General features: G+C 41.6%; 1 protein-coding gene across 2 annotated transcripts; it reads left to right on the top strand.

The window, feature by feature from the left end:
• Window positions 1–4,105: 4,105 nt before the first annotated feature.
• cdkn2c (cyclin-dependent kinase inhibitor 2C (p18, inhibits CDK4)) lies at window positions 4,106–14,537 on the top strand. Of its 2 annotated transcripts, XM_041935101.1 has the most exons (5): window positions 4,106–4,279; window positions 4,543–4,620; window positions 5,817–5,949; window positions 7,155–7,512; window positions 10,996–14,537. In XM_041935101.1, exons 3-5 carry the CDS (start codon window positions 5,818–5,820, stop codon window positions 10,998–11,000), a joined length of 495 nt encoding a protein of 164 aa, XP_041791035.1. In that variant the 5' UTR covers window positions 4,106–4,279; window positions 4,543–4,620; window position 5,817; the 3' UTR covers window positions 11,001–14,537. The 2 variants fall into 2 exon arrangements, with proteins under 2 accessions (XP_041791035.1, XP_041791036.1); XM_041935102.1 differs by lacking the exon at window positions 4,543–4,620.
• The last annotated feature ends 221 nt before the right edge of the window (window positions 14,538–14,758 follow it).

The raw sequence follows: 14,758 nt of genomic DNA, 5'->3' as shown, positions 1-14,758 counted from the left end.
CCCTTGCAGGGGGGCACCTGTAACCTTCTAGAGGCTGATGGACAAGGTCTTGGTTGGCATGAACTCCTTCGCACTGCTAACCCAGATGACATTGCGGTCTACAACAACTCTTAGTCTGACTATCTCATTCATCTGAATGAGGTTTTGCAGAAGATGAAGGACACAAATATTCAAATCAACCACTGGGTGCTGTCACTGTAGCCATATTGCTTCCAAGTCTGCTATTGGCCAGGGAAGCAGAATGCGGCGGCAGGCTACCTGTCTCAGTAATTGCGAGCAGGGTGGAAGAAATGTGAGGGGGCTTCACCAGTCAGGTGAAAAGCTCCTTTATTTCTGTGACCACATCTGGCCTGACCTTAGACATTCCATGATTTATTGCCACTAATGTTTACCAAGACTTGGTAATGCTGATTCACAACAAATTACCTTCCACTTTGGCGAACTCTTTGGCTGAATCCTCTAGGCACCAAAGGTTGTGGTGTGTATGCTGAAAGCTGATCAGAAAGCCTCCACCCTTGCCCTATTTGATGATCCAAGACATATACCTCAAATGCTTACCAGTGGTATGATGACTTCAGCCATCACTGCAAATTTCTGGGCAGGAGCCCCACACAGCTCTCTGATGCTCTGTGACTGCCTCCACTGGATGGTATTCCTCTGACCAAGCTTAGAATCTAAAAATCTATACCAGGCTGCAGCAACAGCCGCTGCGGTGTATGACGCCCGCAAACAACAGGCCCCACTTAAACGTTCCTTATTCCTACCTCCTCTGCCCTTTGTCCTATGGAATTAACAAAGCTGATCTTCTTTTTAGTCTTTCCAGAAAATTACAGTGCTGCTAAAGAAGACATTTTGTGGAAAGCTAACTTAATCCTTCTCAACTCCAGTGGAGTATGACCCAATTCTACGAACAGAGCTGAAAATAGCGAACTGGGGAATAAAAAAAACACTACATATTCTCAGAACCGTAGCTTACAAAATATTCAGTTTAGTACTATTTAGTACAGGTGGGTCTGCAGAACCACGGGCCAAACAATCCTAGTCAAGTACTGAGCCTATTATAGCCCTGTAAATCCTCATCATGGTTATTCTGCCTGCCAGGCATCATAACACATTAGTTTCTCACACTTAATTATCAGTTTCTCCACATGAGTTTGCCAGGCCATTTCAAACCATATGCCTAAGAATTCAAAAGCCCCAACCCTCTCAATTCAGGTGCCATACAAAGACAAAACTTGCCATATTTTTCCTTCTGAAGCCAGACATTGCATATTTAGTTTCATCAGCAGATATTTTATACCCCAACTCATTTGCCCAATCATGTTTGTTTTTTTATTTGACTGAAGATATATGGCAAGATATAAGGCTCCCTTAACATCTATATCCAGTTTTAGCACCATGAGTCCATGTCTGAAGCTGGTCTGATACGGGGCAAATACCCTATTTTCTCTTATGTGTAGACGAACCAATCTGAGGCCATATACATATATGCTCCATGACTTTATACATCACAGACATGAGGGCCATTGGTCTATATGAGCCTGACATATGTGGGTCTTTTCCAGGGTTCAGAACTGGAATGATATTAGTTAGTTCCACTCCTCCCATCTTCAATTAAGCTCCATTACATGTTTTCCACTTGCTGCTTTTATCATTGGAACTGTCTCAGATGCCACTGAACTTATCACCTCACATATTAGGTTGTACTATTTATCTCCCCCTTCCTCACTACTTTCTCTTCCTGCCTCCAACGGTAATCTTTTCTAAAATTCTTCCCACCTTGCCCTCTTATAATTAAATGTTCTTAATATAACATGTTGCTCCTTCACTAAGGTTCTACTAAATCTAATCAGAATTGTATCATGACCACTTTGCCCATTTGCCCTCCATCCACTTGAGCTAAAAGTGCTGAGGCTGGTGTGACTGTGCATTTTGGTTAGTTCCGAAACACGTTGGTCTTCCATGATTCAGCACTACCAAGTCATTCTTATCCATGACATTTTTCAACACTTGCCCATTCCCATCTGTAGCACTACCTCCCCACAGTGTATTGCGTGCACTGAAATCCCCCACCCACAACACTGGTCAACTGATGTTTCCAATTATTTCTTCTAGCAGCTCCACCTCAAGCCTAGAATTTGGGAGGATTATAGATATTAACAACTGAAACTTTCACCTCATAAATCCAAATGTCAATAAATAATAAATTTCCTTTGATACTGTATCGCTGATTGATGAATGTTGCACATCCCCCACTGGTTTTGTCTTGTACACATGCTGGGATCACAAAGAACAGGCTCGGTTTTAGCCATGTTTCTTTTATACATATACATTCAGGTGTCTCCTTAAGTGGCTTTATGAATCGTTTAAGTTCTTGTCCATTAGCTGTTAGGCTTTTAGCATTCCACTGCAAAATATGAACATTTCTTCAGCGTCCTCAGAGTAATTTATTGCTCATAGCCCTTGAGGCCTTCCCATCAATCTTCCAGCTGCAGAGAGTACTTCATGTGCCGTGTCTGACTTCTTTTTGCCACCATTTTAATCTTGCCCATTGCCTCTGCCACAAAAGCTAAAAAGGCCCTCTTGATAACTACAACTGAGTCCTCTGGATTTGCAGACTGAGCCCCAGGGGTCCCTGGTTATCTGCTATACCTGTGCTCTGGGCTCCGTGGAGCTCCTTAATTCCTACTTCATCCTCACTGCTCCTGCAAAGGACAAATAAAATGTCCTATTTTCCTGTCTCATTTTCTGAACAGCTTGTAAAAAATCTGGGCACCCTCAAAAAGATGCTGGGGATCCCCTCCACAATTACAGCACTTTACAGGCTTATTACACTGACTGCATGCCGGCCTCTTCATACAGCAGCCACAGGGTCATATCTAGGCATTTGTAACATAGCAAGGAGACCTCCTTCATATGGTCAGACTGAGTACACAATGTAACCATGGTGACACCCTTTTTGGCAGTTCATCCTCACACAGTAAGTACTGCAGTGCTATTCCTCACATTCAGGGTATTTCCCATCCATGTCATCCAGTGTTTCCCCCCTTCAAGTTATTTTGCATCCCATGCTGTGACATCTCAGCTGACATGTTGTATATCACTTCCTATATTCCGATATTATCTTTCGGTGCAAACCCTTCCAGCCCTATTTCCAGTTTGCTGATCAGCCAATGCAGCCAGGTATGACTGCACCTGTGGGCATGGGGCAGCCCTTGTGCTTCCTCTTCTTTCTGCATTCTATGATTACCTTGTCCAAATGTAAGCAGTCCTGAAGGAACGAAAACTGATGCACACCTTGTCCGCCTCGTCGGTCAGCTCTGGTCCCGTGTGTCCTGGGAAAATTAGGATCTACAGCTGAAGCACGTGCAAACGGAAACCGGTGCAGTAGTCAGAAGAAGTAGTGTTAATAGATTCGTCTTACCAGCGCAACACAAACGCAACCACCCTTTGTGTTTTTACGCACAGCCACTATACGTGCGTACCATAACAGCCGATTTACACGTCTGAGAGCACCAGTCACATGACCCGATTTGACCCTATTATTCTATTTGCCGTGTCACACTGAATCTAGTCAATAAAAGCCTGTGTACGTTTCACGCATAAATCATGTCAAGGTGCGCATGTGCCTATGGCCGCTAAATTACTTTGTGTGTGAAAAATGACGCATGAATAATGAGCACGCAGTATATCTCCACACATCTGACCAACGCGGCACCAAGCAAGGCGTGAGGGCGATATGAAGTTTCATCACTAGAGGGCGGCATGATCATGATTAAAAGGGAAGTGAACGATATTAACGGTGGCACCATAGAAAACCTCTCTTGCGCTCTCATTGGATATTATAAAAAAAGATGAAATATGGCGCCGGTATTGCATCAATATAATAACCATGCGACTGTCTTTCTCTGGAATAAAATCTCTACATTGCAGGGGTGAACATGGGCACTTTACTTACCGCTGCGGTGTTACAGCATCACGGTTTGTCTTCCAAAAACTCCACAGTGTCCCGCCTATCACTCAGTCTGTCCAATCACACCATCTCGGCATCTTTTGGTTAGAATTTCAAATATGATTTCCTCCGATACACTTTAGGGAAGAACATCTTGCCTCCGACAGCTCAATCTACGTTTCAGCCGAACCACACTATGTGATGCCAGAGAGTATATTTCACCGGGAGCTCCGCTGCGTTTGGACATTCAGTCACATTTATTTGTGCCAACGTTTGAAAGAGATTCAACTGGGCAGCGCTGTGGCACGGGCTCTTTGACGATGATCGGTACGTTTATTGACTCTCGCCATGGCTGTGCGTTGTTCGGGGGGATCGGCTCTCCTCTCTGCGTCGCTCAGCCTCCGCACGCTGACTTCAAAACTGGATTAGAGACGCACTTTTTACATTATAGCAAAATGAGCGGGAAGTGACTGTGAATGACATCACATCTTTTGATAAAATGCGCAGATGTAGCCATTTCATGTCTTACGTTTTGCGTTGTTGTTGTTTTTGTATGTGTGTGTGTGTGTGTGTGTGTGCTGCTTTTTCAGCACTCGAATCTGTGGGATGGCACCCAGTGACCAGTTACACGGAGGAAGGCTTGTGTTATGGTTTTAGTCACATTTAAAGTAAGTTATTTTTATATTCTCGGCTATCAGTCCTACAAATTTAAGCTTCGATTTCTTATGTTATAGCTGCAGGTAGCCTAGGTTGTATCCTGTGTTTACAAAACGTTTAAGCTAAAGGTACGTACATCTAAGCATGTATGTACAATCATCTAAGAAAAGAAGAAACAAAAAAAGTTACCATAGGTAGTGCACTCGATGAAATTCGGCATCTACCCGAGATCTTTTTCTGATCATCACAAAACAATCAGGGGCTATAGCGCACTAACAGAAAGTGGAAGAAGCAGGCTAATTACTGTTTATGCATTGTTCCCATATAATTATGCTCTACAATGCCAAGATACAATAAAAATGCCAGCTGACTCAGAGGTAGAATATGCTTTGCAGCTGAACTGTATAACATTATAGGCTCAGGTTGAAAATATTTAAAGTAATAGCAAAGAAGTAATAATAATAAAATTAATAATCTATTTGAATTTGGAGATAAAATTATACAGATTAATAGGGATTTATTGCCAGTCTGGGTACTGACTGAGCACTGAAGTATTTATGCCATAAATTTGAATATAAGCCATGACAGTGTAAAGTATCATAAATCCCCTGTCGTTATGTAAAATGCACATTTGCACTTTCTTGGAGCTTGGTCAAAGTACAGTCAAAGTAAAGCTTAATTACCGTCATGAGTCGTTGTTAGTCTGTGAGCATTAATTCGAGCAAAAGTTATAGGTTATAAGATATCAAGGAGTGTATACCTGTATGTATATATACACACACACACACAAACATATACATATATATGTATGAAATGAAACATGAGAACAATTCAAATTGATTATAACAGGTAAAATAAAACAACAACAACCTTTTTAGTTTTATTCTAAACATCCATATAGCCAGAGAAAATCAAAGGAAGTCTATTTTACTTACTTGTTTTGCAGGCATGTTTCCTTCCTTAAAAAGTTTAGTTGTAAATTCTAGAGAAATAAAACACAGCAAACTGTTCCAGTAAGATATGGCTCTTCTTATGTTACACTGTTGTTTTTCAAACCATCTTTGGTGAGTCTCCTTGGTCAAACCCATGTGTGATGTCAGAGTAGGATGGTGTGCTTTGCAGATATGCCTTGGTCACCGCCTCCTGGATTGTAAAAAAAATTCCACTTTCGTCAAACACCTTGGATTCTATCTCTTTCTTTTGCAAGAATGGCTGACAGGTCAGTAGCTGACCAGCTCTGCAATGCCTCTGCCAGTGGAAACCTACCTGAAGTGTTGTTTTTGCTGCAAAATGGAGCAGATGTTAATGGATTTAATGAATACAACAGAACTGCACTGCAGGTTGGTACAAATCACTTTTAAATTAGTTTGTGTTAAAGTGAAAGTGGAAAAGGATATTTATTCATGGTGAATTTGTTCAAACTGTAGTGTGGTGTGTCACATGCTTGACTTCCTTATCTTATTGTGCTGCTGCAGAGAAGGCCTCATCCTATTCACTCCTCAAAAAGCCAGTCGATTTTTTTCATTAAAACGATGAACAAAGCCTATTTGACATTCGATATGAATATCAACCGAAATTGTCTAAATAGATATAAATAATTTTCAGATGAATCTGTGTGTGAATGTGTGGACAGATAGGAGAGAGGAATTTGGACTTGTTAGCATGTCTGCTGTAAATGTTGAGTCAAAATAGCTACACAGCTAACCAGAATCATTCTGAAATGTATAGTTTTGCTGTTAATCATTTCATGTCAGATTATCATAAGTGTGTGTGTGTGTGTGTGTGTGTGTGTGTGTGTGTGTGTGTGTGTGTGTGTGTGTTTGTAATAGAACAATAAGATGTTATTTTATCACTATGTTTCACAGTTTAATGTCATTCCAGCATATATTTTGCACCTTTTGTTCCTGAGAAAGAAGTTACTGAGATATACAAAAGAACAAGCACATTTAGTATTATTGTAAGAAAGGGAAGCCAGGGAACAAATGAAAATGTAGTTTGAGGGTAGCTGGAGAGTGAGAGCTGCAAAATGGTGGTGATGAGGAAATGGGAGCTTCTCTTAGTTACACTACATGACCCAACCTGCTGGCATTTAGGCTATACAGGTCTAGATTGTTTTTAATACAGTTTGTACAGATAATATTCAGGCAAAAGTCAATGATAGTAATACTAATGTTATTGTTATTACAATTACAGCTGTCACTGCAGAATCGTTTTAGTCTCCTAATCTTAATAATAAATCAAATCACATTTCATATGCAGCTCTAACTTTGTATTAAATGTTGAGGCAGCTCCATCACTCCTCCTCCTTGTTCATATGAGCCACATTGTTAAATGGCCGTTATTACTAGAGAACTAGTCTGTTAACGTTAATTGTCAGTAGTGCAGTGATGTATAACAGCCTTAAAGGCTATTAGTCTAATATGGGTCAGGCTGTATGCTTCAGCTAGCTGTCATAGCCAAATTCCTCCACATATGTGCTTAGTCATTCCGTCGTTCAGCATCCCACTCATCTGTTTGTTGTCATCCTCCATCTATCTTTGCTCAGGTGGTGAAGCTGGGGAACCCCGCCGTGGTTGAGGCACTTCTCGAGGCGGGTGCACACCCGAACTTACGCGACCCGGTGTGCGGCCTCACCGTGACTCACGACGCCGCGCGCGAGGGCTTCGCTGATACTGTGCGCGCGCTAGTGGACCGCGGGGCAGACCCGAACCTCGTGGATGACCATGGTAACCTGCCGCTGCACCTGGCCGCCAGGGAGGGCCATCTGCAGGTTATCCAGCTGCTGATCGGACTCACGGCGAACCCCGAAAGACCCAACGGTCAGGGACTGACCGCCGGGCAGCTCGCGCTCCAGCACGGGAGGAGGGCCATCGTCGAGTACATGGACGAGTATTTGAGCTCACGTGAGTGGTCCACTTTTTAAGACTTGTTACGCTTCATGCGCGCAAATTTAAGTCTCACTCTACCATTAAAGAAAGATTTTTAGTCACATTTTAGCTTTAAAAAGATCTACATTTCTGTGCAGCAGTTGGCGATATACTGCCTGAGCTTTTAAGTATGAAGTAACGGATATTTTTGTGAACATTTTTATAAATGTAGAATTTTTCTGTTCTAAACCAATAAAAAAAATAATAATAAAAAGATAAAACTGTGAAAACAACTGGTCTGTGAGGTGGGGTTTATAACCCAGTATAGGAAGGATGGAAGGCCCGTAGAGTTCATATTTCATAGAGGAGAAAAGCGAATACGCTATTGGCCGAAATTCCTTTGGGATTTTTTTCTTACTCCGCGTTCATGGCAACACGTAACTAAATCAGTAGTCTAATGAAGAAAATAGGTCTAAGTCGGTGCATGATAGAGAACAGCGGCTTCTGAATTTAACGCCATGGTAAACCGTGTTAGGCCTGTATGCTTCTCAGCCTGAAGCGGCAGCAGATATTTGCGCAAATAGAAGGCGTTAAACGGACCAGGAAAACTTTATTGCGCCATCACCGAGATTCAGAAAAACTTTATTGATCTTCTCAGGGATATTGTTTTTGTTGCAGTAGTTGTTCAACACACAGTTAGAAAGAGGGATTTTTTATATATATATATATATATATATATATATATATATATATATATAATAGTAGTAGTAGTAGTAAAATGTACAAATGCAGATGTAAATGTCATCACATACTGTATATGTATTTATACTGTACATAGATGTAAAAGTGCAAGTATATGCACAGGTTAGAATACTAGTTCTTACTGAGCTTGTTTATAATGTTAATGGCAGTTGGTATGAATGTTTGTTTTGAATAGAGGGATTTTATGGTGCCACCCTGATGAGAAAAGTTGTGGAGTGGGATGGACGGTCCTGTGTCATGAGGGCTGTTTTGTGCCTGCACACCCATGATAGTGAGCACTGTTTTGCTGATGGTCACAATTTCTGTATGACGACTGGTTCATTAAATGTGCATCATGCTCCAGCAAGCTAAAGATTTTGTTAGAAAAGCTAAATATACATGAGTTTGTTTTGTTTTGTTTTATCTTAGTGAGCTTTTTGTAGAATATATTACCCTACGTTGCCCTCCTCCTTTTCAGTCTGACTTTGAACTCAGATGTCATATAATTACACATCCAGCTTGTTGACAGCCCCTGTGGTCGTGGTGTCATAAACATTTAGCTGCAGCCGATTGGACAGTGTGTCCATGGTGATGCTTTCATGTTGGGATTTTCGTCTGATGTGGGTGAGCGGTCCGATCCCCGACGCTTGTGAGAAAACAGTGACAAACGCGACGAGGCCTGATAGCAGAGCCTGATGTGCAAACTGCATATCAAGCGTTTGCCTCGACTCGCCAGCAGCGAAAGTGAAAGTCAGCTTCCTGATGCTGCCTCACGACCTACTCTGAGCCTTTCTGTTCTGTGTGTGTGTGTGTGTGTGTGCGTGCGTGCGTGCGTGCGTGCGCGCGTGTGGCATTTTTTATAGGGAGCACACAGGGACGAATCCACATGAGGTTCAACCTGGTTAAAGGTTTAGGCTTTGGGGGCACTTCAGTCCTGTGGTTGTGAATAAGGCTCATTCACATGTGTCCTTTCCTGAGGTGCTGCTACATCACATGGTTTATTGAAGTTACCCAGAGAGTTTTTATTTTATTTTTACTGCTCTGCAGTGAGTGAGCATGCAAACAGTTCAACATGGTGTTAATCATACATAGATATAGATACATATCATATGCACAAACATATAGCTACAATCTGATTAAAAAAAATCTAAATTAACGTTGTAACTCGTCCAAAAATAATTTCAGTGAAACAATAATTTAACTTCTCCGTTTAAATCTAGTAGTATTTGACACATGTTAATGCATTAATGTTCTGACTAGCTAAATCCTTTTATGGTGCTAATTCATGAATAAAAGCTAAATGTGGGGTTAGCCCAGCCGTGGTGCGCCCACACACTGCGGTACTGGTTGTTTCGATGGGGTTGTTTCGCCGTCAGAAACTGAACTGCTGTAGGCCTCACATCGTAGCTGCAGCACAGCTCAGCTGACCTGATGTGCCACATTTCTGAAGTAAAACCTCATTTATTTCTGCCAGCTATGCCTGCCCAAATTACATGCTTTGAAAAACACAAGACTCAGGCATGCCGAGAATAATATTTCTGTCAGTGCTGTCTGTGATCCACACTCCTCTCCCCGAGCGCGCGTGTGCGCACTGCGCGCCTGGCTCAAACGATTTAACTGCACCAGCACACAGCGCGCTGTTATTGGCTGTTATTATTATTATCATTATTATTATCATTATTAGTATTGCATCGTTGGTGCACTGCGCATCGATAAAGTGAGTTAAGTTAGGACCGTTTGGAGTGTGGACAGTCGCTACTGAGCTCGCTATAGGCCGCAATTTCATTTCCAGCTATTTTTCTCAAACTTTTTCGCAAAGTCCTCGACATTTTTATCAGGATTTGAATTATTTTAATGTTCTTGTTTGAAAAATAAGAAAAATAAAGCGCAAAGCGGTATAATGTCCCATCTCAATGCTCTCCTATGCAACCAGTAGAAACCCTCCCAGCTGTGCGCAGGTGTCACCGAAGTGCCCGAGAGTGTTTCCGTGTCTCTTGTTTGAAACAGTAACGTCTAAAAAGCCATGTTTAATGTAATTCAGCGGGCCTTGCGTGCAGGCAGGCCTGTGCGCAAGGCTGAGGAGGGGGCGGGCAGGTTATTTTCTGTCTTTTTTCAATTAGCACGAAAAAAAGGAAAAGAAGAAGGCGGAGTCCACCATATATGGGCCTCAATCCGGGAGTAATTTGACGACGGTTCAGCTGTACAGAGTCTGGATTGGCTGGACAGTGTGAGGAAGAGGCCGATCCACGGCCAGACCTGTGACAACAAGCAAGTCTGTGTGTCAAACGAGTCAAACCTGTACCAGAAATTAAAAATCAGCACAAAAGACTCTCTCTGTCCTCTCTTTTTATAGCATGGGTCGGATTTTATGTGCCTTATTGAGACACAATAAAATAATCCCTTAATGATTCCACAGAGCGGGAATTCGGTTGTCGCAGCGGCACAAGGACAGAATAAGCACGGATAAATAGAGAAACTTAGAGAGAATAAATCATTGAATGTGTATGAAGTACTAATAATATAGAAACTAGAGCATTTAGACACAAAACGCAAAATTGGAGGCTATAGCAGTACAACCCATGCCGTCTCCAGCATATGATTAAAAATCTTATCAGGCCATGTGTGCCGTGGTAAAACATACACACTACGGTCATGATTATTTCTTGTGTGCATATATAATTGCATTTGTAATGGCATTTTTAGTGTTTGCGCTTGCATCCGGGTAGATTTGTGACATAAACCCATTCGTTTCTCTTTCTCTCTCTCTCTCACACACAGACTAGAAGAGGAGGAGGATGAAGACGAAACCCTCTTATACTTCTGCCTTTCTGCTCATGCCTTTCACTGATTTAACAGTTTAGCCTAAATTTTCTGAAATGCCATGTTTCTGAAATGGCTCAATAAATCAGACGCAGTGAGAAACAGTGTGTGATATTCGTACATGAATGCATATTTGCTGTGCTGAGAGAAAGGGGAGACCAGCACATGGTTGCAAGTAAAAACATGTATAGTACAGTACAAATATATCGATTAACATGCAGCTCACAGTAAAGTTTGGTTATACTAGTGTTTGGGATTGTTGTTTGCGACCAGTGCACAAAAGGTCATAGCAGGTTTTGGTTGAGATGTTTAGGAAGTTTCACTACTGTTATGTTTCAATCGCACTTGAAGTCAGAATCAAATGAATCAGCTTATGAAAAGTTCTGAAAGACTGAATTGTGAAATTGTCCCACTGGTCTGCAACGAGGCAAAAGATGCAACCACGAAGTAAGAGCGACTGAAAAATAATGCCTAATATCTACTGAGCTGTACAGCTGCAGAGTGGATAAGATGGACATGTGTGTTCAGGTTATGGCGCTGTGTCAAAGGAGCACTGACGCTGTGTGAGGATGCTGCATTTTATTGAGAGCTGTCTCTATTATTCTGGTCAACCCCACAGAAAAAATGTGAGAAGGAAAAACGGTGAAACCGCCCTCGCTCTCCTCTCTCTTTCTTCCTCTGCTTCTTGATTGATGTGGATGTAAAAACTGAGTAAGTGTCATGTAATGTTGTCAAAGCACCGGGGCTATTATAGACAATGTGGCAAATGCTCCATAATCAAAGGCAGCAACTGAAATTCCTGCTTGCTCACATTTTTATCTGTGTTTGTGTCACAAGGTCAATTGACAACTGTGAGCCTCTGCACAACTTCCTTTTTTCTGCACTTCGGTACCACTGTGTGTGTGTGTGTGTGCGCGCGCGCATGTCATGGCGACGGCAGCACAGTGGAAGAAGACGCAGGACTTGATCCAGGGGACTTTTATCTCGCTGAGTGTCAGTATGGAGTTTCCTCTTTGCAGCCTGCTGGTCGCGGTGTCCTTAAAGCCGAAGAGTCATGGAATCCTCACCGAAGTTTATTGTGCGTAAAATGCCAAATGTTATGATCTTTGGAACGGGTTTAGATCGAGGGGCACTCTAATTTTTTAGTCCTACGTTTAAATATTGAACCATTTCAGCCATTTTGATCGCCAAATATTTCGGCTACGGCGGCCCTTTGCCGTGTAAAGCACCGGGGTGAAGTCAGCTCTAAACTGGATAGACGGGCTCCGGATCCAGCTGCGCCTTCTTCCTCAGTGTCACCAGGCGCAGGCTGCAGGAGGACGGTTAACACTGCTCCCTGCCAACGCTCAACCGCTTCATGTTTGCTTAGGGACCATCAATATATATGCAAATACAATACCGATGTTTTTCCCCCCAATACTTGAATACTAACACTCGCATGTATTCGTGAAAGTGAAAGTGACTCTTGGCCACACAGGACTCACCTCAAAACAAAAAACAGCAACCGCACACTCACAACTCTGTACAATCATCAATTTATTTCTGCAAGCTTTCGGTCTGCGACCTTCTTTAGGCATGCACACTGAGTGAATGTGGCTGTAGATAAAGGATTCTGGCCACCCCTTCACTTGATTACATAATGCCAGACACCTGTGTTGACATGGCTGAGGCTACAAGGATATCATGGGGATTGTAGCCCATCTTAGAGACTTGTAGTCCTACATCAGATACAGCCTTAGACACAGGGTCTACTGAAACCAAGAAACATAAATACATCATTTCATCAATATATCAATACATCAGTACCTCAAAATAATTTACAAGGGTAAATTATAACAACACAATAGAAAGAAGTGACAATTTTTATGCAAATATCAGGTAATGACCATCATAGAGCATAGTGTAGCCTAAAGTCCATTGTGATTGAATTAAAGTACAAAACTCATTTCAAAATCCTCATTGAGACCCAGTGGTTGCAAAGTTTCTAGGGTGTGAATCCAATACAGCTCTCTCTGACATAGTCGCCTGTCAACATCACCCCCTCTCTGAAGAGTAACCTGTTCTATTCACTGGAACCTGAGGGAGGAGATAGGATGGGAGTGGTTATTAAAATGACAGGCAACAGGTAATTAATATAACTTCGTCTTATTGAGCTTTTGTGTTCACTAATCCTTTGTTTCAGAGGGCGAATAGTTTTACCAATATAGATTTTATCACGCACAGGTGCATTTCAGCATATATACAAGATTTGTAGTATTGCATGTGATAACTCCTCTTACTGGAAAATATTTCCCTGTCCTGGGGTGTGTAAAGGTGTTCGTTTTCCATGTATTGTGGCACTGAGCACAGTTACCACAAGGGTCATTTCCTTGTTTGAGGGGGGCCAGGAGGGTCTGTCTGGGGCTTGGTAATATACTGGCTCTCACCAATTTATTTTGTAAGTTGGGTCCTCTTTTGTAAACAAAAAGCAGTGGATCTTTGAAATGTTGAATGAGGGCTGGGTCTGAGGTCAGAAAATGCCAATATCTGAGAATAGTGTTCTTAAAAATGTGGACCTGAGGAGTATATGTGGTTATATAGGTTGCAGAAAAAGGTTTTTCTTTCTGGATACTCTTTGTCAATAAAACAGATCTAGGTTTAGATAGAGCAACCAGTCGCTGAGCCCTAAAATCCATTGGGAAGAGGTGTGTCCTGCTAGGCCAGAGATTTGATATGTTTTTTTATTAATTGAAGTCACTGGGTCACATTACACGGGAGCTATTTTAAAAACCTCCACCATTTTCTGCAAGATATTTATGTGAAATACATGAATTACACATTAGCAATCAAAATAAGTGTACAACATGAGAACAATTCAGTAGAATTTATAAATAAAAAAATCACTGATATGGGAATATGGACACTATCAGAATTAAGATTTTCTTCACTATCTTTCAGGTAATGTGACCCGCTGAAGGAAAAACAGAAAACACCCCTCTACAGTACTTCAGATATTGATTTTTGAGTCACTGGGTCACATTGTATGTAAGCTAATGAACACAAATCATGCATTTTATATTTTTAGAAAATAGAAGTAGCACTAAAATCCAATTTGAAGAAGTGTGTCCTCTTAGGGCAACGACTGTGTCACATGAGGTGCAAGGTATAAAAACACTGCCATTATTTTTTTTGTAAAATACAGGAATTGAGACCAATTTAGGACTTTTTTTTTTATCAAAACTTTAGCAAATATGGACGAGTCAGCATGCAGGTCAGTCAGTCAGCAATTTATTGATGGTCCCTAAAAAAGCTTTCGCCTTCAGGCTAACTAGCATTAACCAAACGCTGCTTAACACACATTTGTTAGTTGATACATTATGTTTAATTAATTTGATACCATATTTATAGCATATTCTATATAACAATGTAAAGGCACACAGGAAATAAATCACACCCACTGGCAGTTATATTCTGTTGCAATGTCTATTTATTATTCGCCTGTAGTACATAGCATATACATATTTATGCTTACAAACAAGCACCCATACACAAACATACAACACACGCACCTCGCTCACATTTGATCAAACCTGGATGTTCAGTCCCGTCCACCTCAGAGCAGCGCTCACTTCTCACTCCTGCGAGATTCAACATTTCAAATAAATACGCCTTGGCCAAAACTCAAAGACAGAGCCCAGGCTGCATCTGGACTGTGATTCAGAAAGGTTTCGCGCAGCTGTTT

Source organism: Chelmon rostratus, chromosome 4, assembly GCF_017976325.1.
Source record: "Chelmon rostratus isolate fCheRos1 chromosome 4, fCheRos1.pri, whole genome shotgun sequence".
NCBI classification, from domain to species: Eukaryota; Metazoa; Chordata; class Actinopteri; order Chaetodontiformes; family Chaetodontidae; genus Chelmon; species Chelmon rostratus.
Note: the sequence above shows the minus strand (reverse complement) of the source record. Positions and strands in the feature narration are given on the sequence as shown.